The sequence below is a fragment of the Gymnodraco acuticeps genome, unplaced genomic scaffold (assembly GCF_902827175.1).
Source record: "Gymnodraco acuticeps unplaced genomic scaffold, fGymAcu1.1, whole genome shotgun sequence".
In the NCBI taxonomy this organism is placed as follows: domain Eukaryota; kingdom Metazoa; phylum Chordata; class Actinopteri; order Perciformes; family Bathydraconidae; genus Gymnodraco; species Gymnodraco acuticeps.
In genome coordinates this window covers 1,885,524-1,909,448 of record NW_022990010.1, presented here as the reverse complement: position 1 = coordinate 1,909,448, position 23,925 = coordinate 1,885,524, and the positions used below count along the sequence as shown (strand labels likewise).

Genomic DNA, 23,925 nt, shown 5'->3' with positions numbered 1-23,925 from the left:
TTTCTACACTTCCCTTCATGTGCTGGTTCCCGCAACTTAACCATGTTCTCCTCCCAAATTCTTCTGCTATTTATCTCAAGGAATTTCCAGAAATAAGTGACTTTTAGTTGGGTGGGGTAGTCGTGAGACTTTTTGTGTTTTTGGCTCGCTCCAATTTCCACTGCATATTGTGCTGCTCATGCTACAATATTATCAGCACTGCTGTGCACTCCAGTCACTAATCCATTTAGGAGCATTATGCTGTGGCCATGTAATGGAATATGGAGCAGCCATAGATTGTGGCTCTTTCCTTGCATGGCGACTGGCACTACTTAACGCTGTTATATTTGGAGTAAGAGGTCTCTCTTCTTGTCGAGTGATGAGGTCAAAAGTCAACATTTTGAAATCTCTTCACAAAAAAGTAATTGAGCGTGCTAATCTACATAATCACATTAACCATCCGTTAATTTCTCCCTTTTCACAATGCTTCCTATCACCCCCAATGTCAAGGGGGTCACTGACACTTTGGCTGCTTTTGTTGCGCTTAAGAGGGAGCCCAACTCTACACTGACGCTCTTCATTAGTAATGGTAATTCATTTTACACTGACAGAACAATGCAGCAGCATTAATAACATGAATATGAACAAAGATTACAATGCATATGAGACAAATGGAGATGACACTGGATGCTGTGACAACCCCCCGGAAAATGAATGGACACACTGCATTAGCAGCCTACTTGACAAACAGCCGGGCCCTTAATGATCACCATCATTTAAATAATGTTTACTGCATTTATAGTTTCCTTTTTATTTTTTTAACCCTCTGTTGAATTTCACGTTTCCTTCAATATCTTAAAAGAAATGTTTGAAAGTAATAGAATAAATCAAATTATATAAATGTATTATTAGAAAAGTGTGTTTTATTTTTCAGTTTCTCAATGAGCTGACAAAGCACATAGATTGGCACCCTTTGAAAATAAGTTATTAATCATCTTCTGCTGCGGGTATTTATTAAAATGGGAATAAAGAAAAAGAGGGAATACTGCAACTTAAATTTAGTTGTCAGTTTACTTGCATCAAATTCAAAGGGAAAAGGTATCGGAAAATAAGTAAGCGTGTATGCAAATGAAAGGCCCTCACTTCTCCTTGAGAGAACAAGACCAGGATGTTTGAGGGAAGATCAAAGAACGTTTGTGTGGGTGCGGTTGTGTATTTGTGAGTGTGTGAGTTACTGATATAGTCAAACTCAATCAATTCCTTTCATTTTGTGTTTACTGCCCACATTACTGTCTGCATGTTTAAGTGCCTGGTAAAGTTAGAGAGATATATCAGGCCAAAGTGTTTAAAAATGCATCCAAATAAAATATAACGCCCTGCCAGTGGGATATGGTAACTACTGTTTGTTTATTCCATTAAAGTTAAGGTAGAATACTTTAGGAAACTATATTTTTAGAAATCTAATTTGACTATATTCCACTTTGCCCTTTACCAGCATGATTTCTTATATAAGCTAGAAGTTGTAATGTTTTCACAAATTAATCTAATCTTAACCAATCTGTTTCATGCATCCATTTCTCTCTCTTAGTGTTAACCAATATGTTTGGTTGGAAAATGAAAAAAAGAGTCAATAACTGCTGATTTGTTATCTCATTCCTTTAGTCATTAACAAACTGCACGGCACATTGCAGAACAGAATATTTTCATTGAAAACAGGGCTTTGATGTGACCAGTACTCGAGCAAAGTCACTCAAGGACAGATTGTCGCTTTTTTCCCTACCCCCACTCCAAAGCTCTCATCCTTTCCTTTAACACAACCCCCTTGTGCAATGTGCACGGCTTTCTACTATCCACGTACACACTATTTTTTCACTGCAATCAACAGCGTGATCAATGAACACAGAAAAATAAACTAGCGTCTAATTACAGGTTTCCAATCTCCCGATCCGCAGTCGATGTGCCTGAGAAATATAATGATTATTTTTGATAAGCCAAAGCAGTCTATTTAAGCCTATTTATGATGTTGCATATTAACATATAAAAGGGGAAGAAGTCTGTCTGTGGGTAATCACAGAACATAAGGGGGGAAAGAAAAAAACCAGAAACTCGTTTTCTCCAGGATGATCAAATGTCGAGCCATTGTTTGCCACCGCTTTAATGAATTCTGCTCGTTATCTCTGAGCACAGAAAAGACCCCCTTACTTCAGAATGGAAATGGAGCAGTGGTGGTGAAAGAGCAGGAGAAAGGAGAAGGGAGAACAACAACAAGGAGGTGAGAAAGGGGAGGTAGAGAAAAAGGGATAACTCCTGTAATCTCTTTTCAACCATCTCTACATCAGCGGGAGTGATTGTACAGGTTATTTATGCATGGTGGATTAATGCACAGCCAACAGCCCAAGTGAATATCGTGACTGACATCCAATTACAGAAAAAAAGCCCAGTATACCAATAGAAACCAACATCAAATTAATTAGTGCTGAAATATTTGCTGCATAATGTGAAAAAACAAACAAATGCAAATTATGTATTTGTAAATGGAGGCAAGCGTGCGTAAAAACAAAGATAAAGAAAGCTGGTACGCAAATGCTAAAAGCATAGAGACTAACTTTCATAGTCAAAATCTGCTTCACTGTGAGGACTGCTTAGACCAGAATCTGTAGAGAACAGCAAACATAAGGGAACATGGTTTCAAAAGGCTGTAATGCAACAGAAAATGCTTTGTAAAAAGAAAACATAAAATAATGCAAAATGATTGAAGGCCAAGAAATAAAACAATTCCTATAAAAGTACTTTACTATCAGTAAACTCCCTTATCGGGTAGCCGGATGACAGACTTGAGGCAAGACTACCACACGGATATGAAAAAGTAGGGCAAACATCTTCCGATCAGATCGGCTATAGCACAGCCCCACCTAGTGTCAGCAGAAAGTATTAAAAATAATGATTACAACAAAATGCAAAAAATAAATTAAAATATATTTTAAGATCATGTTTAATCATCTGATTCGTCTGTACATTGCTGTTTTAGTATGTGTTCTTCTAATTCGTGTCTACAGTGTGTGCCTATTGAGCTGTTTGTTTAGAGCCACGTGGGACAAAACCCGATCCTGCCCCTCCCTCTCACTGTCTAAGTGAACGGTGACTGTAAAAACTACACTGCGCATGCTCAGAGTATTTTCCTATTTAATGTGTGTGGCAAAAAATAATGACCATAGGGGCATAGTGCTGCCATCCCCACCATACGTCATCTCACATCATTCAGAGCTGATTGGCTGTAAGTACGTGTGCCGCGAAAAGTGTAGTGTGTGAAGAGGAGGAGAGAGATGCATCCTAAAATCAGGAAGTAAGCTGCGCATGGCTTCCCTCCACAAAAAAGCAATGAGATTTCTCCATAGGATTTTAGAAAATAGCTCCAAATAAGATCTGTGGGAAACGTACCTGTTAGATAAATGCACGTTTTGTTCAGCCGGATAATATCCACATGTCTACCCTACTTTTATCATTTTCGAATCATAAATCTATCGATTAGATTTATGATAGACTTTTGAAACTACAAGAAGATAGGGAGGACTTTTACAAAAAAGTAATAGATTTTTGTCCAGAAGGATAGGCAAATGGACTTCATCTTCATGTCAAGGTAAGACCACAATTTTATTGAAAATGGGATCTTACTAAGAGAGAACAATTCAATATTTAAATGATAAAATTACATTTTTTTGGGTATCCTTCTGTTGAACTGTCTGTTAAAATTAATTGAAGCACAGACAAAAAAAGCTTTTGAAAATAATATTATATTTTGATTTAGGTCAAAATATAATATTTGTAAACCTGAAGAGTCAGTGCCAGTGACTCGCCAGCCATGAACCTCTCTGCAGAAGCTTATATATAGACATCTACGTTTTTTGTGCCCCACCACTTTTGCACATATAGAAACGCCACTGGCTATAGCCCTCCTGAGGAGCAGACTGGTTAGCCAGAGGCCTCCACCTCTGATTCCCCTGCTGAGGCGACCCTTCTGCCAAGCCCCATATCAACGGTCATAGAGATCAGGGATAAGAACATTGATTTGCTATCTCTGAGCTTTCGTGAGCACCAGTTGGAAGGGCCCATTGACAGCAATTAGAAAGAGACAGAGAGGGGGAAAACCAGCTTATATTTCCTGGTGAAAACGAACTGTGAAAAGGTCCTTTGTTAGCGGCTTGGTGGTGAGGCATTGAGAGTGAAAGGTGTGGAAATGTGTCCACATTCATGGCTGACAGCTGTGGAGCCACAGCTGATGGGGGTCACAGCATTAAGGGAAGCAGTGATGGTTCAAAGTCTGATTTGTTTCCTCTGAGGCCACAGTCATCGATGCTACGTCCGGGTATTCTCAGGTCCTCTTGCTAAGAGGTGCAGATGATGAGATGCTGCCAATCTGTCTATCAATTGAGGGAAATACATTTTGCCAGGGCAAAAAGCTGAAATCAGATCACTTGGGTGCTCAGTGATAGACAGGATCACATCACCCCAAGATGGCAACTTTGATCCAAAGAAAACAGATAGTTTGTTCCAGAGAATATACGAAGTTAGGAAGGGAAATGGAAAATAAATCTGATCTGTGAGCAAAATGAAAGTGTGTTTTTCTAAAAACACAGTTTTCCTTCCAAAAAGTCTGGTGCCAAAAAACATCACACCTCTTTGATAAAACAAAAAGGTAGGAATACTATCATCATTCCAAGTTGGGAGCCAAAATGAATGACAATAAAGATGATGTATGTAAGCCTAAAAACACTGTTCAATTCTATTAAAAAAAGTTGCTGAACAGAGTTTTGCTAGGTTTCCCTCGCACTGACATCTTAGCAAGAGGACGTCAGGCCAGTGGCGCCAAATGAGAGCAGAGAGATGAAGACATTGAACATTCCCCTCTCCCTAATTGATTTGTGACAATGACTAATTACACCTAGCAGGGGGTTCTCTGATCCACTGTCTCCAAACGTCATTCATCACAGCAGGAGGGAGGTACAGGCGTATCTGATTATGTTTATGTGTGAGCATGTGCTGTGTGTGTGTTTCAATAACACTGTTTGTGAGGAGGAGGGCACGGTTGTTGCAGTCGTAGCTGTAATCTGGAGAAACAAGTGGGTTGCTAACGCACGCCAGCGCTTGGCTGCTGTCCGTGGGTTCTGCAAGTTTCTAAAGCTGTCTGCAAGAACATTTTTGATTTGTACATGCTTAAATGTGGAAGGCACTTTGTAAGACAGAATTGTGGAGCCGTGAAATGCCATATGCGATGTTGTATTAGAGGCAGGGAGATATAGATAAACACAGATGAAGACGGCATAAATAAAAAACGTATATCAGAGATATGTTGAAGAGTAAACCCAGAGTTACACTTAAAGTCTTATTTTGGAGTAAGAGAGAGCTTTTCTCTTCTTATATTTGTGCCCGCACAGGTGTAAATTCATATTATACTATCAAGCTGATAATATGAAAGTAAGGTTTTGATATAAGATACCGATATATGTGTAAAAGATTAAAAAAAATGTAAAGGCAAGACACAGATAAAATGGAAGCGAAAGATAGTGAAAAAAGAGATTAAAAAAAGTCCTCATGACTAAAGGGGGGCTTGGTTGGAGATAGACAACAGATATCCACTGAGTTGTGCTGCTTCATTACTCTGGCCCCATTTGACAATCAAACCCCAGGCACCAATGAAGATAATGACAAAACGAGCCACTCTGTGCCCCAAGGGGTTATGGGATGTCACTGTGTGGCTGTCACACGACCTACAGGCTTTACAGCAGACATGCACAAGGACACACACACCCTCTCTGAAACGCATTAGCCAAGCCTAGCTTACTGGAAGCCTAATCAAAAACATATTTTTGTTCTCCAGCACTAGTGGTCAGTGAGCACACATTGTCGATGTGGCATATGCTCTGTTGGATAGCAGAAGCCTTGGATATGTGCAATGGGAGTATGCTCATTTGAACAATTGTCGCTATTAGCTGATGGGGATGTTCACAAATGCTCACCGGCCCATTTAATTGGGCTAAAATGTCCATTCAAATTAAATTCCCCGGGTGCGGAGATAATGACATCGCCCTAATTCTGCAGGACAATGACAGGGCTGTCGAATGAGGATGCTTGTCATATATAAAGAGAACTCTCAGCATGTATTGGGGAATGTAATGTAAAAGTGGCTGTAACAAGAGTTTCTATTATTTAAAGAACGGAGGAGGACAGTTGAGGGCACAGGGGAAAGAGCTGGAAGTCAAAAAGACACATGGCAGGAATAGCCATTATAACCTTGTCATTACAGAGCCACTGATAGGGCTTTGAATATGAGGCAAGATAAAGACGAGGAGAGGTAAATTAACTTCCACAGTTCTATGTATAAGCAGGTTTGTGCAACTTCTTTCATTCACTCTTCTCTGATGTAAAGAAGTCTGCTTTTTCTCCCAAGATAAAAACTCAGCCAGCATGACTGGTCTCCCAGAGAAGATGAAAAGAAAACGCTCCATTTTGAAATCTGAGCCTTTTGATGGAGCAGAGACTGGCAGGGGATGACAGATGGATGGCTGAGAGACAACTAGGCCAGAGACAGCAAGGCGGGAAGCAAAACAAAAGAGGAAAGGAACATAAGACAAATAGGGTGTTGATTCCCCCTCTGGAGGATTGAATCCCTTTCTGTCATTAGCCTGGGCAGGTGAGAGCAATGTATTTCAAATAATACAGTTTCCTCAAAATGCAGGCCTAATTTCTCTGTCAAATAAACCACTTAAAAGAGATAATACAAGGTAAACCATGTGTGGACAACTCACGACAATTCATGATGCTTACTAGAGGCGAATAATGTGACTAAACTCAGATTTGAAAACATTTCACTTAATTCCTCTATGAGTCAAACTAATGACAACAAATTGTAAATAGCTTAAATCAAAGAAACAAAATAACAGAAAGAAAGAAAGGCGATAGATAATGGGCCTGCAATAGAGGCAGGTGAAAGATGGAGAAGCCTTAGAGAAAGAGTTTGGGATCAAATGGGCTCTGTTGTTAACACCAGGCTCTGATGAGACACAAAGTGAGACTAAAGAGAAAACAGGAAGATACCCAGCAGAATTTCAATACAGGGTTTGTTCCCAACATAAACATATATACATATACATATACATTCCAACAAAAGGCATACTTTTCTAATGATTTGTTATCATAAATGGCTATTTGTTACATGGGGACAAACATATAAATATGGCTTGCACGTAGTTATGGAGGCACATAATGTCAAACAGAATGATGTGGGAGCACTTCAAGGACATCATCTATGTTGTAGCAGAAATGTAACTTTGAGTTGCATAATTTGTGAATCGTTAATCTCTATGTAGGCTGTCTGCAAGTGTGTGCCAATGTTACAACCTGCTTTCACTTAAAAGTAAGTTAACACGTCAGTTATGTGAGTGTTAAAAAATACTAGTGCACTTTGCCTTTCATGGATAATAACGTTGTCCCTGTAATAAATCATTTGTTGTAAAGAAGGAAGGTTTTATGCAAGTGTGTGTCTTTATTTTGCACCAGTAATATAATATAGCAGTTGGCCAAGATTAGGTTTTGACTCCAATAAGGGGATTTTGGATTAGAGCTGCCCTAATAACATGTTATGCCAATTTTTTTAATTTGCTTTCCATTCCAGTAGGTTTCAAAATGAGGATTTGAAATTCCTGCAAAACTTGTTATTAACACAGGTTCTCTTTTGCATAGCCAACACTTTTGCATTTAGTTTGTTTAAGCCACTGAAACAGTGGCCTCCATTTAATTGTATGTAGTTCCTTAAAACTCAGTTCTATTTCTATAGCTTTGGTCTCTTTCCAAATAAAAACAATGAATTGGAGAGATAACAGGCATGAGCACTCCACTAAAAACCTGTTTTAGAATGGAAATCCAATTAAGCCTTGGAAATCCAAGCCTTAGATGGCTTTTTAACCAAGGCCCGTTTTTATCCAACAATCAAAAGTAGTGCTTTGGATGTCTAAAAATAGAACACAAACTGTAGCTATATCAGTTACCCATGAAGTATTTTGCAATGCAGCTACTTACTCGACCATTGTACTAATACTCTAAGACAATGGTGTAAAACTGTCCCCAGCATTTTCCAAATCTCTGGTAAGTTATTGATGAGCAAAATGTTGTATTAACCTAAGCAGACCCAATTTTCCTTGAAAGCAAAGTGGGACATAATTCTTTGAAGTTTTAAAGGTTGTCACGGCTAAAGATGGATGACTAAACTTCCTTCCTCACATCCTTCATATTGTCAGTGAAAATGAAAATATGTAATTTACCGAAAGGTCATTGTTGCATACAAAATAAATCAGTTTTAGAAATGCCTGCATGTTGTTCAATCTTTCAATAGGACTACCTGTGTTCCTCAATGTACATGTTGTGTGTCTTTTCTGTACCTGGAGTTTGGAAGTTGATGCGTCTCATCTCCACAGGGTCTGTAGGGTGGTGGGGTGTAATGTCCGCGTTGTTCAGGAGACATTTTGTGCGCGGCTCTGACTCTTTTCTTTTGCGGCTGGAAAGTATGACAAACAAAGAGTAGAAAGAGGGGAAGACGTACAGCAAAAACAACAGAAATTGTTTTAATGAGCACTTGATCCGGCAGTCACCACTCTCACTAATGATGGCACCTAAACAACTTAGCAACTCCTACTGACTGGTAACTCAGCGGGTCGAGAACACTCGACTGAAGCCGAATCAACAAAAGAGGAGCTGAGAGCGTTTGTCAAGTACGCAACATTCACTTTCACCTTCACTAATTAAAGGCATCTTTTTTTTGCTGAGGCAGGCTATTTTGTATTACCCTGTAAAATGCAATAAAGTACCGCCAAACCTTACCTGTCAGGCTTGCTGTTTCCAGAGAAAGCAATAGGAGTCAAATACATATATAAAGATGGTGAAAACACAACACACAAGGAGAAAGGGAGAGGGGGGAGGCAAGAAGAGAGATAAATCAATAGAGAGCAGTTTAAAATGCACAGGGGTCGCTGCTGGGATCGCAAAATACGAGAGAAAGCTCATCAGCATTTGAGGCATGCGTGTGCGTGTGTGCTCATGTATCAGTGTGTGAGAACAAGTGAGTAGTCAATGAAATGTGCGAGTTAGTGCATACATTCTTCAGCTTGTGTATGTGTGTCTATGTACGTGTGTGTGCTTATGTGTGTGTGCACGGGGGGTTCAGATACAGATGGGAAAGGGGAATGTCAGAGCCAAGGGCAGACCCGGGAGAAACTATTCACCAGGGAGAGATGGAGGGGGAGATGAGAGAGTGAGGGGTTCAGAAAGAGAAGAGAGAAAAAAGAGAGATCCAAGGAGAGATGTTACTCTCCCTAACCACACAGACTGAGGTAAGGCAAGGTCAGACAGTCAGGGATCATCTGACAGAAGCAAGCTGTACGTTTGTGGCTTACACTAACCCCGTTCAAAATCATTCAGGGAACTTCTCATGTACCGTATGTACCGTGTAGGGAGACCCTTACACTACTGATCATTTGGGACTTGCAGTTACTGAGACTGAAGCTACAACTCACTGCAAAACAAGGGATGGGGGGGTGTTGACTATACACCTGTGTTCAAAAGCCCAAGGATGCTGAGGAATAGTATTTATTTAGACTTGTGTGGAGAGCTGAGTTCATATGACCAAAGGGAACTTGCTTAAAATCTTATAAAAAATGTGGTATACGTCAGACTTCATTAAATGAACATTTTTGCAAGTAATCACTCTTTAAGATCGTCATAAATATGGTATATTGGACTTGTTATTGTGTTATCGTTCATATAGATTTTGGAGCATTACATACCTAATTTGAAGCATACATTTTGAAGAAATTACCGTTAAACTGACTATTACCTTTTTCTGACAACATTTGAATAACACCGTTTCCGAGTATTCTTTCCAGAACTATAAGTTATTTTTTTGTCAGGTGTAAAAAATAGTTGAACACCATCTCAAGGAATCTTCTCTCTCCTTTCTCCAACCCCCTCACTTCCCACAACCATCTTTTTCACAAGAAAAGCTCCTTCATATTTACATGCAAAAATGTTGTTGGGTTCTTTCAATATCATGCCGCTATGAATATAGAATAAGCCCTTCTTTCAACATGCTCCCTAACATGCAATTATTTCCCCACAGCCCAATTCCCTTGTTACACTGACACAATTACTGGTTCTACATCAAATGACAAGAAGCTGCTCATTGTGTGTTGCAGGAAAAGCAGAAATTCTAGCATGTGAACAATATTTCAGTACAACATGGATAACAGTTATACTGCTTGTGTAAAACAGAGGTTCGAACAAGGCACTTACTATGCAAAGTTAAAGGGTTGAATTCCTTTGTATCTTAATGTTAAGAGAATACTTATACTGTAAATGTTTTCATGAAAAAACATTTCAAATTAGCCTTGTATCATAACCCTTAATGTTCTTTCCTATCATTTGATGTTGAACAATATTATTGTTACATGCATAAATGTAGCTCCAATGCAGTCACTACAATTACCAGGCCAACTCACTTTTTATAAAGGAGAATGGCAATGACGATGCAGATGATGAAGACCACAGCGAGGACTGGGCCCACCACCCATATAAGCCCGTCCCCAGTCTCTATTGTCAGGGGGTCCACCACCAGCGCAGGAGTCATCACTGTGTCCGTATAAGGGCTGGTGGCAAACATTTTCTGAACAGAGAGATCAGGTCGAAGTTGATTACACATGAAACAGTACCTAAACTAAGCAGCACAAACTGGATACAAATTCAATGTTAGACTCAGATGTAAAAGATTAAAGTGAAAATAAATCAATAATTTAATCCACTCCAGCAATTGACCAAAAGTAAGTCTAAAGTGAGATGAACTGAGTTTAACTAGTTACTCACCCCAACGGTGGCATTGAGTTCAGCCAGTAGGAAGAAGACATACTCCTGGCCAGGTTCAAGAGGCTTGTTCTCACAGCTGCTGTGGCGATAGTCCGATCCCACCGTGAAGCTGGGTGGCAGCTGCCTGAAGCAGGCTGTGATGTAGGGCTTCCTCTGGTCCAGCTGAGGCAGCTGACGCCGCGAGCGCCGCTTTGGAATCACCTCCCGCAACAGCTAATTGACGTGAAAGGGCATTAGTTTACGACTGCTTTTTCCGTTTAGTATCCTCTTGTGTTTTTGGAGTTTCTAAAACATTAGTCCCACATTTATTGAACAACGTCTGAGCAAAAACATTTTTTTACGATAACTGAAATGTTTTTTCATAATCTCCATTGTTTCTGAACACAAGATAAACTGGACCTGAGACTAACTTAACTTGGCAAAATGATAGGTCATCAAATATTTTAAATGAATAAATAACTATTTTGATTCAGGTGTAAAATCACTGGAGCCCTTTCAGTGGGCTGACTGAGACCAAAGAAAAAACACCTGTAGGTGTAACTGTACCTTTAGATAAAAATAGCTGCAAACTATTTGGCAATGTTCCATGTAACCAGGCTTCAACCCCCCCCAACATTCAGCCTCTCTCATTCATTTCAAACAGCAGACAGAGGCAAGCAGTAAGCAGAGGGAGTGTGTGTAATCCCAAATCCAATAGGGATGGTTGCTGTTGATGTAGCGCTCAAGGTGACCTCAAGCTATGGTAAGAGTGGGAGAAGACTGTGTAATTCTCTCTTCTGCATGCTTGGGGGGGGGGATGAATTAGCATAGCTGAGATGTACTCAAGTTTGTGTTGTGTGTGTTGATGTCTGCTACATAGTGTGTACAATTTGCCTTGCACATGCAACTGTTATATCATAAACAAGTGTTTCTGGAATCGCTACTCTTAAAAAACACAGTTTGGCCAGAGAGAAAATATTACAGTCTCTTTAAAAACATGTTACTAAAGTTTGAAGACGCCTTTTCCTTTCACATATTCTGCCTTATGTTTGAAACAATGCACCCCGTTAAACTTTCTGTTGTTCCAGAATCACCGCACACCGTTTACTTAAAAAAAAGAAAAAAAAGAAACTCCACCTCTTCCATGTCCATCTCATCAGGGTTCTTCAGGTTTTTGACAGTTCCTGAGGTCCTCTTAAGTGGCACCACAACCACATAGAAGGTCCTGCAAACAATTTATTGATAATGTATAGCAAACACTTGGTACAAGGTTGAAAGGAAATTGAAGCTACAATTCTTGCAGGATCTAGAAAAATCCAGAAAGCCTCATGAATCCAAAGACCTTATCTCCCATTTCAACATCTAAAGACACAGATCTCAATCTATACAATATCAGATTTCAAGCATCTCCAGACTTAAACCGCAATACCCTAACCCTCAAATCTAATGTAACAGTGCCTGCAGAACCCATCTTAAGTCAAGGTATACTCACTTGACCTCCTTGGTTTCAATTGGTGGGAAGGACATGGTGAGCATGTTGTCAGGCTCAGCGTAGATGTCCAGCTTGGGTTTCTTGACCAGTATGAGTGGCGCGGTCTTGGCATACACACGGTGTTTTTGCCCACCATCCGCGCTTTCTTGGCAGGTCACCCTGAACTCATAAGTGGTGTTGTGCTTTAGCCCGGTGACGAGCACCCTCATCTGCTTGGCATCCACATCCATCTTCTGTCGGTTGTACTCAATCTAAAGTTCGATAAATGGTCCAGAAGTTTTAATTGGTAATTGGTAAGAGAGATGATGTAGTGTATGATCATGTTGGTAGGTCAGTAGATAGATGGATGGAAAGGTATGGATATGGGTTTTGGTCGTAACATATGAAGGTAAGAGAGCATATGCAATGTTAAATTAAAATGAAATTCAGGAAATGGGCATGTTGGAAATTATTAAAGGTATCTCAGCTGAGAATTGAAATGATCTTTTGGCCCTATATTAAACTCACCGTGCATTTGTAAGGAGACCTGCTTTCAGAAAACTTCCATGCAATGACCACTGTAGTCTTGGTGGCCCACTTTACAGTGAAATTCTGTGGAACGTCTGTTGAATGGACAAATGCAAAAAAAAACTTTAATAAATTGAACAAGTTGAGAAAGCAAGGAAAGAAAAACTAAAGAAGAACCTTTGGTTAAAAAAAAAAAGATGCAGTAGTTCCTCTGCAACGTTCCTCTGGGTTGGAGAGTGAGTGTAACGGTGAGCTGTGATTGGCTGTGAGAAGGGCAACGCCATTGGTTAAGACACACAGCACATAAGACTCATGGATGACAGACCCACGGAGCACAAAGGTGTACCCGCTGGCTAGCTATCGTAAGTAGTGCCAACCCATCTCAACACTGTCTTTGAACCCATGACCTGAGGATTAACAACTGACCATTTGGTCCCAGTGCCAACAGTACCTATGCTTCTACAGAGTCTGGGTTGGCACTGCCAATGTGCTGCCAGCCGGGCATCGAGACAGACTCAAAACACAGCATGCCAACAGTTCTTAGCAGTGCATCAGGGGGATGCCATGCCACAAACTGTCCCAATAAGGGACAGGGGAAGGGGAGAGGAGGAATTAGATGAGGAAGGGGGTTAGGAAGGGGGTAATATTTCAAAACAAACCCAAAACCAAATAAATAAATAAATATAGAACCAAAATCCGCTTTCTGTCAACTTAGAATATTCCAAACATACTCTTTGAGTGACTGGGTTTGACTGACGTCCTACCTTTGCAAACTGGGGTTGTGAGATGGCATTAGCTGTGTGAGTGTGCTTGGCAAAGGGCTGCAGGGATGACTGACAGGAGTGTCTGACCGAACAGCACTTACCTTGAAACTCTATGCTGCTCTCCTCTTTCTCTACATGACTGACTATAACTTACTGACTTGCGTGTTACCTTTTTTGTGTTAGTGAAGTGAGTATCCAACGGCAAACAATATTAATTTCAATCTTTTCTCTTTCTTGAGGAGAAGTGAAGGTGGTTGAAGGAGGGGGTGGGGCAGTTTTCATTTTTGTGTTGTTGCAGATTGTTTGTTAGCCAATTGCCAACCCCCTGCCAACCGGGTTGGAAAAGATAACAGGCAAACCCTACCTGTTGCGTCAAAGGTCACCGTCCGATACTGGATAGGCGGGCTGTAGGGCCCTGGGCCTACACTGGTGTGTGCACGTATTTTCACATCGTATGCTGAGTTCGGTTTGAGGCTGTTGAGAACATAGCTGGACTGGCTGGGGGGCAAGTGGAGCTCCTGTGGCGCTCCTCCGGTACCAGTTTCCTTAAAAGCCAAAGTGTACTCGGTGATAACCCCATTTCTCTCCGCCAGCACAGGGGGAGACCAGGACAGCTGTACAGAGCAGCATGTCACATTGGAGCGCTCTTCAATTTGAGGGTATCCCCCTGGCGTATTCTCAGGCACATTAAGTTCTACCAAAGCCTCGTCTCCGAAGCCCCCCCTGCTCTTAGCTGAGACTTTAAAGAGATAGGTGGCCCCCCGGTGAATGTTGCCCACAGAGTACTGTCGTTCTTGGGGAGCAAATTCCAGTGTGGCCAAAGGACTGACATCTTTCCGGCCAAACTGGAGCCGGTAACCATGCAGGTCCATGCCATGAGTGAGAGCTGGAGGGTCCCAGCGAACCACAGCTGATGACTCGGAGTCCTGAGCCACTGACAGATAGGGCAGACCAGGCACTGTACAGAAAAAGAAATAAAAGAAATATGAATTTCTGTGCTTTCAAGAACCATGAAGATGATTTTTTTTCAAGTGACAGGTTTTAATACTATACATGTAGAAATGTATCACAGATTGAACATATACATGGAATATACAGTTTCTGTTAGTGATATTCAACATTGCTATAGTGAATTTAATATAATTCCTATGCTCTCAAGTCATACGGCATGAGAGCTCCAGCACTGTCACTATTTATACCTACAGAATACTACTGAAGCATTATTTAGCATGTCAAAAACACTGCATCTGACCTGTCCAATTATACTGTAGTGGAGAGTTAGAGATAACTCAGTGTTGGCACTAGTTTTGTGTCTATCACTAGGTTCACCCAGGTGTGTCGGCCAGAACACCACAAAGGTCCAGAATAGAGGAAATGAGGAGCTACGATGAGGTTTGACTTCTTTACTTATTTAGGCAGACATACAGATATTTGTCTGTGTGTGTGTGTGTGTGTGTGGTTTTCCTACAAGGGAAATAAACAAAATACAATCAATATAAGATCACTTATGCATACAAAATAATATACATAGTAATGCCAAACCCTGTAGAAATAACAATCTAGACAAGCTATAAAACAACATGTCTCCCTTCTATTATAATCATAAACACATTAACATAATGTCAAACACTCTTTACCAGGCAACACAGAGATTCAAAGTTAAGCTACCGCTAATGAATAACGTTCCACTTCCGGTTGGCGGGAAGCGGCAGCCGATGCTCTTATTGTGAAACGCTACAGACATGCTACTTCCGGTAGCCGAGTAGCGGAGCAATAAATGAACTGTTAACACATAATATCTCACCTCTAACGCCACATACACATTTATCCACATAAACTACATCCTACGACATTAATAATAGATCTGTGCCACTCAACACGGTGTATACCCCTAACTTTGAGACAGGAGTGCCTTAATGAGCAGCCATAATAAACATGCACGCAGCATGCACCGATCACATGAGCACGGAGACTCTGCAGTCTGCATTAAGCCCCATCGGCACAGAAGTTATTACAATAATAATGAAGTGTAGAACAACATAACAGGCAGCACTGTGGACACACACTCACGTTCATTTACGCACACAATACGAAACTTAAGACGGCCTAACTTTCCTGCAACTACTGACGCCCATTACCCTCTGATGTGTGACGTCATCCAAACCACGTGGGTTAGCCCCTCCCCACTATGAAGGCACCATTTAACAGGTATCAACTCTGTATAATAAAATATATATATATATATATATCGATAACTATAACTTTGAGGCCTTTTCTACATATACTGTTTGACATGAAAGTATCTGCACTTTCAATAATCATCTTAAATTCCACCATTTGTCAGATAACATCCTACTAAATGGAGTCAGGTTGAGTTGGATGGAGATGTAGAAGATCCTAAGAGCCGCTACACTCTTGAGTGATAGCTGTACCTATTACCATTTCATGATACATGTAAGCTCTAGCCAGTCTGTACTGCAAAGGATCACTAAAACCTTAACAGAGAACAGTGCCTCTTTCAGCTGTAATAGTCATCTCTTGTTGTAAAATGGATGATCTACACTTGGGGTCTAGACACCATTCTTCAGAGTGGCCCAGTTCTGCTGCTCTTATGGATGACACAAGTCTCATCTTAACTCTCTTTTTAAGGGCCCATCAGTGTGATAGAGGCAGCAGCAGTTGTGGGAAGCCTTCAGTTCTCAAGTTGCCATTGAAGCTTTGTGAGAGATAAGTGAGGCTGATCGTAATTGAGCCCTATCTCTCAGTAAATAGATTCCATCTTGACTTACTCAACTATGTCCCTCCTTTATCAAAAATACAAGGCAGTAGCAGGACAAATATCTGGGAAATATAAGTGAAGGAATAACTGCAGACCAACACCCTAAATCACGCAATATCGCCAGAGCCAACTGTTTTGAGTAATTCCCTGATTTGGAGTAGGTTGTTCAAGCTTTTATCTCTCATTTCTCAAGAATTGCAACTTCCTGTAGACTCTCCAAAAAACGTTCCTTTGCATTTGTTCCTTAACATTCCAAAATGCAGCAGCTCCAATCTTGACAGGTTAAAATAGGTGACCATGTAACACCAATTTAAGTTCATTTACATTGGATAGCCATGTCTTTTAGAATATATTTTCAAATATGTTCACTTTGAAAGGCAATGTCTCGTATTCAAGGTCTATTCATATTGAACATGTGGTTTTTCCACATTTCACAGACTTCAACACTGCACGTCTTTGAATCCCCAGCAACACACTCACCAAGTGTGAAGTAGATTGGATAAACGGTTCTCAAGACATGCAAATAGACAGACAGATATGTATTGCCCTTAAAGATGGCTCTACATGAGTTTATGAGACCAGTGGTGAGAAGACCGGGTATCTCTGTATATTTCTGATTCAGTAGCTGCCAACTGGGTCGGAAGCAAATTGGTTGGTCCTGGAAGTGAGAGCTTTCTCAGCATAAATACAAAAAAACGCTGAATAAACTGAATTTAAATTTGAATAACTCTAGTTCAATGTGTTACATACATTTCATCATTATCTCAAGCAGCTACAATTATAGATACATTTGCGCCTTCATCACTTACATCCAGCGTTCGTTATATTACGCTGCATGAATTTATATTGCAGCGTCTATTTGGGCCTCTTTTCTTATTATTTATATGTTATTTATGTCATCTGCTCTAGTGTATCTTTATACATAATGGACAGTGTGTATGCCCATGTATAACAAGAACGTGTGTGCAGCTCCTATATACCCACTCCCCTCCAAACTGAGGTATTTGGCTTTTTGCCCAGTAAGGACTTAAAGTAATTTGGAGGAGCCAACATTAGTCTGAGGAAAATGTACTCTCTCAGTGGCATAGTGTCATTGTGCGTGCGTGTCTACATATAGTATGTTCCTGCACCAAGTAAAAAACACACAAAGCAATCCACTCTACAAAGTCCACTCCCTCTGCTCGTATTATTCATTTCCGTTTGCTAATGGTCTTCTTTCTGAGGGCTGTTGGATGAGGAAGACGGGGGTTGGTGGGTGGAAGGTGGCTAGTCAGCTGAGCATTTGCCGGTAATGGAAAGGCGGGGGCGCCGAGTGTTGGGTGAGACGAATGCTCCTAATACTCACCGGAAACATGCTATAGCTCAGCTTGGTGTCATTTAAAAGCCCACTCTGCCTCATGCTCACCACCAATCAAGGAAATAAGATTCTGAAATAATGATCCTGTGAATGTGTGTTTTCCATTTTAGATGTATTTGCTTTAACCTTGAAAGGTTCCCAAATGTATCCATTACAACCTTTGTAGCCCCAGAACTATTTTAAAATATTTGTACATTTATAACAGTGACCTATTGCTCATTGGGGAGAAGAATCACGGGTAGCGAGCCAGCGGATTGGTTTTGGGAGGAGGTGTGAATGTCCATGGTGTGTACTGTGTATGTGTTTGAGAGTGTGTGGTGCTACAGGGTGATGAGAGAGAGAACAAGGGCAGGGAGAGGGGGTGAAAAATGAATGAATGAGCGATGATGAAGGTGACTGGGGACAAGGAGCAATCTGCTGCAAAGAGGGCCCAAAAGGGATATTAGGGAGCAGAAGTGTGTGTGTGTGTGTGTGTGTGTGTGTGTGTGTACAAGTGATTCCAGGGTTCCTGGACACTTTGATTGTCCCTCTCCTCAGTGTTCATCTTTCTCCCCCATAACACTCACCCTTATTCTTTCCCCATCTCCCCACTTCTCCCCTTTCACACTGCCCAATCCCCCATTTCATTTTCTAACCTCCTTTCCCACACCCCTATCCCTCTTCATCCATTTCAGGGTCGACCCTGGTTCAATCCCTCCTTCTGGGCCTCCATGCACGTTTCCCCATCAGGCAACTGTATTACCAGCCTGCTGTTGACACTCACTGAGGCTGATTGAGAAAGGGTCGATCAGGTTTCCTTCTCATTTCCTCTCTTTCTTGTGCACACCAACATTCACAAAAACATATTATATATTGCCTTTGTGCAAATGACATGGTGCCCGTCATGTAAGGTGATCTGCTTTGAGCTGCACTCCTTCACAATAGAAAGTAATACAAATGTTAAGAACATGGGGGGGACGTTTTTTAACCTTAAAGATCATGACAAATACATCACTCTCCTGTCTTTTGCTCCCTCTGCTTTTAATTCAGTCTGCCTACTTAAGAAGTGTATGTGTGTGTTTGTGGCAGGGGCTCATGGAGGGGAGAAATTGGTAGGGTAGGAAATAGAGTTTTGCAACACATTTCCCATTGTCCATTTGGAGTGCAAGAGCTTTTAAGGAAGCAAGCGATAAAGAAAGAGAGAAGAGAACAAGATGGGCCACTTACATTGATTATTTCTCACTGGACCAAAAATAACAATCAGGAAGTAAATAAACTTGTAATGAGGTGCTCTGATTTTCAAGTAAGCTGTCTGCATTCAGCATTGGAATAAGTAACAACAATAATAATAATAACAGACATATGCATCTCTAAGCATGTTTTCACAGGCTGCAACCATCACAATGATGGACTGTAAGGTTGGAGGATAAAGATTTGTCAAACAACAAAATACCACAAGGGCGGTAAACTCTACTTATATCTTCAGTGCCTGTGTAACAACAGTTTATTTGAGTCTACATCTACTCTGACCTGCAATATAATACATATATAATGGAAACCACTTCACATGATTACAAACACACACACATATAAATTCCTAAGTGATAAACAGTAACATTTAAATGCTTCCTGTCTGCATTCATACAGTTCTGGTATCTGCACCGCAATAACAAGTATAACACTGAAATGATTCATCAGCCTATGACTTAGGGTTTTAACATCTTTAACATTCAGGAAATTTTTGCTGCCATCGGGGGGACACCTATACTTTGTGTGAAGTTGCTAAATACAGCTTTGAATGACTACAGATCACTAGAGGGCTAATGGCACTTATCTTTTCATTAGTTTTTTCTTATAAGCCTCTATGTATGTATATAGTGCCAGTCCCTGACTTGGCATTCCCTAAATCTTCCATTATCAAAACACTTCTTAAGTCTTTGCTTGTACTGTAGGCTCAGAGGTACATGTATTGTGGCTTATTCATCCTTTAGGCTACTTGTAAAGTGTTGTGTTTTGTAGCATGCTGTTTCATTTTGTTTTGAGTGTGTTGTTGGTAAGTTTGACTTTGTTTTCTTTCCCAACACTTTCCTCTTATAGAGGACAATGCATTTTTTCCACTGAAACCTGAAAAGATGATGCTTATATTGATTGCTGCTGCTTTCAACCCAGTGAACTACTCTATAATGTGAAGATAGGATGCCAGAAAAACATTTCCAGACATAAACATTTTAATCTTTTGTCAATAAAGTCATATTCAGGCCCCCTCTAAAACATTGTCTCGCATTGACCATAGGAAGTCGTTTTTCAAAGCAAGACAATGGAAAGTATGAATCATGAAAAGGCAATTTTTAAACCTGGCCACAGAATGACTGTTGTTTGTCTGTGTCCACAAATAGGTGCACAGTTGTACTTGTTGTTCTATCCTAAAAAAATCCTGGGATTGATTCTTTTTCACCAGAGAGGTTTTTCTGGAATGTTTTGAAGATGAAAAAACTTGATTTGAATTCAATTTGAAGTCTTTACTTTTGTCATAATGTTTTGTATTGATGTTGCTTTTTAGGACTTAAAAGACTATGATGTCATGCTTGTCTTCAAGTAGATAGTTTAACAGCTGTCGCATAAGTTCTTTGTGTTTGTGTGTTTTAAAAGTACAAACATGCAGAGAATTCATGTGATAGAATATTTCATGTATTTGCATCACACTTTTAAAGTGTGCCTGCTTAGTTAAACAAGGGTAAACCACATGAAAGAGCAGTCTTGCAGGACTTTTAAATAATATATTTAAATGATAGTGCTAAGAAAAGCTTGTTTGTCTACAATGACACTGGTCTTTATAATTATATAAGCCTGTATAATTCAATCATTTTGTCATATTAGTTCCCTTTGTTTGTTCCAACTGGTATTTCAGAAATCCCATAACATAACAAGCAGGAACATTTGCTATCCACTAGTCCATCCTAACATCCCTTCAAACAAGCAAAACAACCACTTTACCAGCGAGAAAAATGCTTCTCCTAACCTCTCACCCCTTCCCTTATTCCATTTATCGTGGCCACCTGGCATAAACCTTTTCTTTACACTTCAATGATAAAAAGACGAGGCTTTCCCTCCGAGGGACAGACGGAGTGTACTAGACTGACATATCAGTCAGCGGTCCCTGACAGGAGGATGGAGAGTGACACCACTCACTTCAGCCCCTTTGGTAGCGTTGCACACCCTGTCACCTGTAACACACACACCTGCCAGGATCTGGGAAATGTGCCTTTGTTTGTGTGTGTGTTGGTTTGGGAGGATGCTTTATGTGTGTTTATCTATTGATGTGTTGGGTTTTATGCTTGTGCTGTATAGGTCTGCACACAATTTAAGTGTGTGATCGACGGTGGAGACTGCAAGTGCTCCTGAATATGTGTGAGTCAGAAGGTAAGTATGCACGTGTTTGTACATAAGTATGAATGCAGTTGTGTACATATTAGATCTCTGAAGCCTTTGAATGCCGACTGGCACAGATGCTGGCACAAAGGAAGCTCCTCTCTTAGCTTGATGCCTTCAATTCTGTCAAGGTAGGTTTTCATACTCTGATGCAGCCAGCCTCACAGATTTAGATCATGTTCATGGTATCTAAGCCGCTAGCTCACACACAGGCTCAAACGGTCCAGTTAAACTGGTGTGCCTACCTGTGGTAACAAGGGAAAAAAGTGAAGAAGACAAGACTTTGTAGTGTGCAGGCATTAGCCTCCAGTATTTCATCCTTAAAGCTCAAACCAAAGACCCAACAGGGGCTTTCAAGCTGTCATAATCTGTCTGAAAATCTACCACGTACCTCATACCAACTCCTTGATCTCTAAGAATCCTTTCATAGTCTTCTGAACATGATTCAAATAATAAATGCTACCCTGGTAGGAGCAAACAACTCAACTGACTGAACTGTTCTTGCATCCAGATATTGCTTAGAAAGGTTTATTTTGAAAAATGTATTGGATACATTTTAGAAGTTGAAAATTAATGTTAATTTAAAATCATGTATTTCAAAAGCAATAATCTTGACTAGAGACATGCCTTTGATACGGATGCGTAATTAATTACAGATGAGAAACTTGTGCATCTGTCCATCTCTTCTTTTCCATGTTCGGATCAGTTAAACAGTGAATGTTAACAGCTGGATGTGAACGATGACTAACCCCTACACCCCGCAACCTTTATTGCCGTATATACAAAACTTCTGATAAAAAGCCAACTAATAAATTGTATATTTCCGTACTAACCTGCCCCTTTGGTCACCACCAGTTTTGGTTTGCTCCGGGCTCCATCCCCCTTGGTGGTGTAAGCTGCCACCGTGATGGAGTAAGTGGTGTCTGGCTTGAGTCCTCCAATGACCATTTCCTATGGGAGACAGGAACAGGAAGATGTCAAAATGTGTCATGAATCTTTTAGGATTTGACCCCCTTCATGCAGCTCAAACTGCCTTATGCAGCATGTTAATCTAGGTGAAGTGTCTCCCAGTCCTCTTTATTGAAATCCACTTGGCATGCATTAAATGTAATGTTTTGCTTCCATGTAATAGAAGACCATGCCATTAAGTAAATCCTTAGAGTTTCCATGGTGGAGTTAGGGACATTAGGTATGTAAATGGAAAGCATCCCTTCATATTCCTTTAGCAATATTCCAATCAACAACTTAACTTTGCGATACATGCATGCTGAATACATCCTGCCCAATCGCTGGCAGTTATTACCTCAGCCATTAAGTTTCCTTGAGTCCTCTTCAAAGAGAGGCTTCCGATCAATTCTAATGAATCTTTCAGTCGAGCAGGTTTGAACGCATGCAGAATGAGGTTTTTAACAGGCTGGTTGGCAGAGGGATGTGAGAGGTCAATAAAGGTAAATGAGCTTTAAGTACTGTCTTGCACTTGAGATGGTGTTCACGTAATGCAGATGGACTGGGGGTTTCAAATGCAGGTTCAAAATAAGGGTACATTTTTTAGATAAAACTGCAGTCGTGAACAATCCTCAGAGATGCGATGAGGATTTCGAGTAGGTTTCAAGGGCCATACATACTGTACATGGCCCAAATGTACAAGGGTCTCAATATTTCTAATTAAAGAGATACAAAAACGTATAAGCACAGTAATTCTACGGCACCACATTGAAAAATAAAATGATATTGTTTTAACACACACAAAAAAAGAAAAAACACACAAGACCAAACACACTGTATCAACACACAGCATGACACTAGTAGTATTAGCATTCCAGGTACAGTGGGCAGTGGATATTGCATCAGCCATCAATTTTTAAACTAGCTGGCAATAGAAGTTTGTCCTTTTTTACCTTAGCAGCATAAAGGGATATTGTAAAAGGATGGCTGGCCAGACAGCTGAGGTGAAACCTCTGAGCTACTTTTCTATCCAAACTTATTAAATAAAGATATGAGTGGTTATGTAAACCATGAATTCAACCGGGAAGATGCAATACCCACTGTTTATACCCTCTCAGCTACACAGAGCACTCAGGCGAAACTTCGTACTCACATATTCAGCTGTATCGTCCGTTTCCCACTAACCCCCCCGCCAAAGAGGAGAGCGCAGGAAAGAAAGTAATATTTTTTTTAAAGAAAGACAGAGAAAAGAAAGGGAAGAATAGGATTGTGAGAGATGGGGGCATTAGAGGTTTGGGAGCAGAGGGTTGGATAGAAATAGGTCACTGGCTTTGTGAAAGCAGGAGAGAGAGAAGCTGTTTGAAGGTTGTGTCATAAGAAGCAGCTGCAACAAGGCTGAGAGTTGTAAAGGTCTGCCTGTGAGGCCTGGAGACGTGTGAAACAAAAAATAAGGCACCTCAGTGATACTGTTAATCATTGATAGCTACAGCCAGCAGTGGCATTAAGATGTAGCTTTAAAATGCTTTAATGATGAGGTCCTTTTTTAATTTACTGACACAAATATTGCAACTTAGAAGATATTTCTTCCAGGCATTCTTTGTTGACTGCTGGGTGTGTGCTCCGCTTGGGTCTTATAATTTAAGTTATTTAAGCTCATTCTACTCTTGGATTCGTGGTCAGCTAAATGCCAAAGAATGCAACGTGATTCTGGTGGCATTTGGCCTAAATAGAACATAGAAAGAATAGATTCTGATTCATTCATTCCAGAAAAAGTTTTATTTTCGGTTTCGTTTACCCTATTGCTTTAAGG

General features: G+C 40.5%; 1 protein-coding gene across 16 annotated transcripts in view; it reads right to left on the bottom strand.

Moving 5' to 3' along the window:
* ptprsa (protein tyrosine phosphatase receptor type Sa) overlaps positions 1 to 23,925 on the bottom strand; it is a 242,357-nt gene that overhangs the window by 31,243 nt on the left and 187,189 nt on the right. For 5 of the 16 annotated variants that reach the window (XM_034213083.1, XM_034213085.1, XM_034213087.1 and 2 more), the window contains 11 exons: positions 23,269 to 23,295; positions 22,004 to 22,121; positions 13,991 to 14,584; positions 12,863 to 12,957; positions 12,356 to 12,606; positions 12,001 to 12,088; positions 10,885 to 11,097; positions 10,524 to 10,687; positions 8,851 to 8,862; positions 8,412 to 8,527; positions 2,586 to 2,633 (listed from right to left, as the gene is read on the bottom strand). In XM_034213083.1, coding sequence (XP_034068974.1) covers positions 2,586 to 2,633; positions 8,412 to 8,527; positions 8,851 to 8,862; positions 10,524 to 10,687; positions 10,885 to 11,097; positions 12,001 to 12,088; positions 12,356 to 12,606; positions 12,863 to 12,957; positions 13,991 to 14,584; positions 22,004 to 22,121; positions 23,269 to 23,295 — 1,726 coding nt within the window. The remainder of the gene's footprint in view (positions 1 to 2,585; positions 2,634 to 8,411; positions 8,528 to 8,850; positions 8,863 to 10,523; positions 10,688 to 10,884; positions 11,098 to 12,000; positions 12,089 to 12,355; positions 12,607 to 12,862; positions 12,958 to 13,990; positions 14,585 to 22,003; positions 22,122 to 23,268; positions 23,296 to 23,925) is intronic. The other 11 variants (XM_034213088.1, XM_034213092.1, XM_034213094.1 and 8 more) reach the window with 8 other exon arrangements.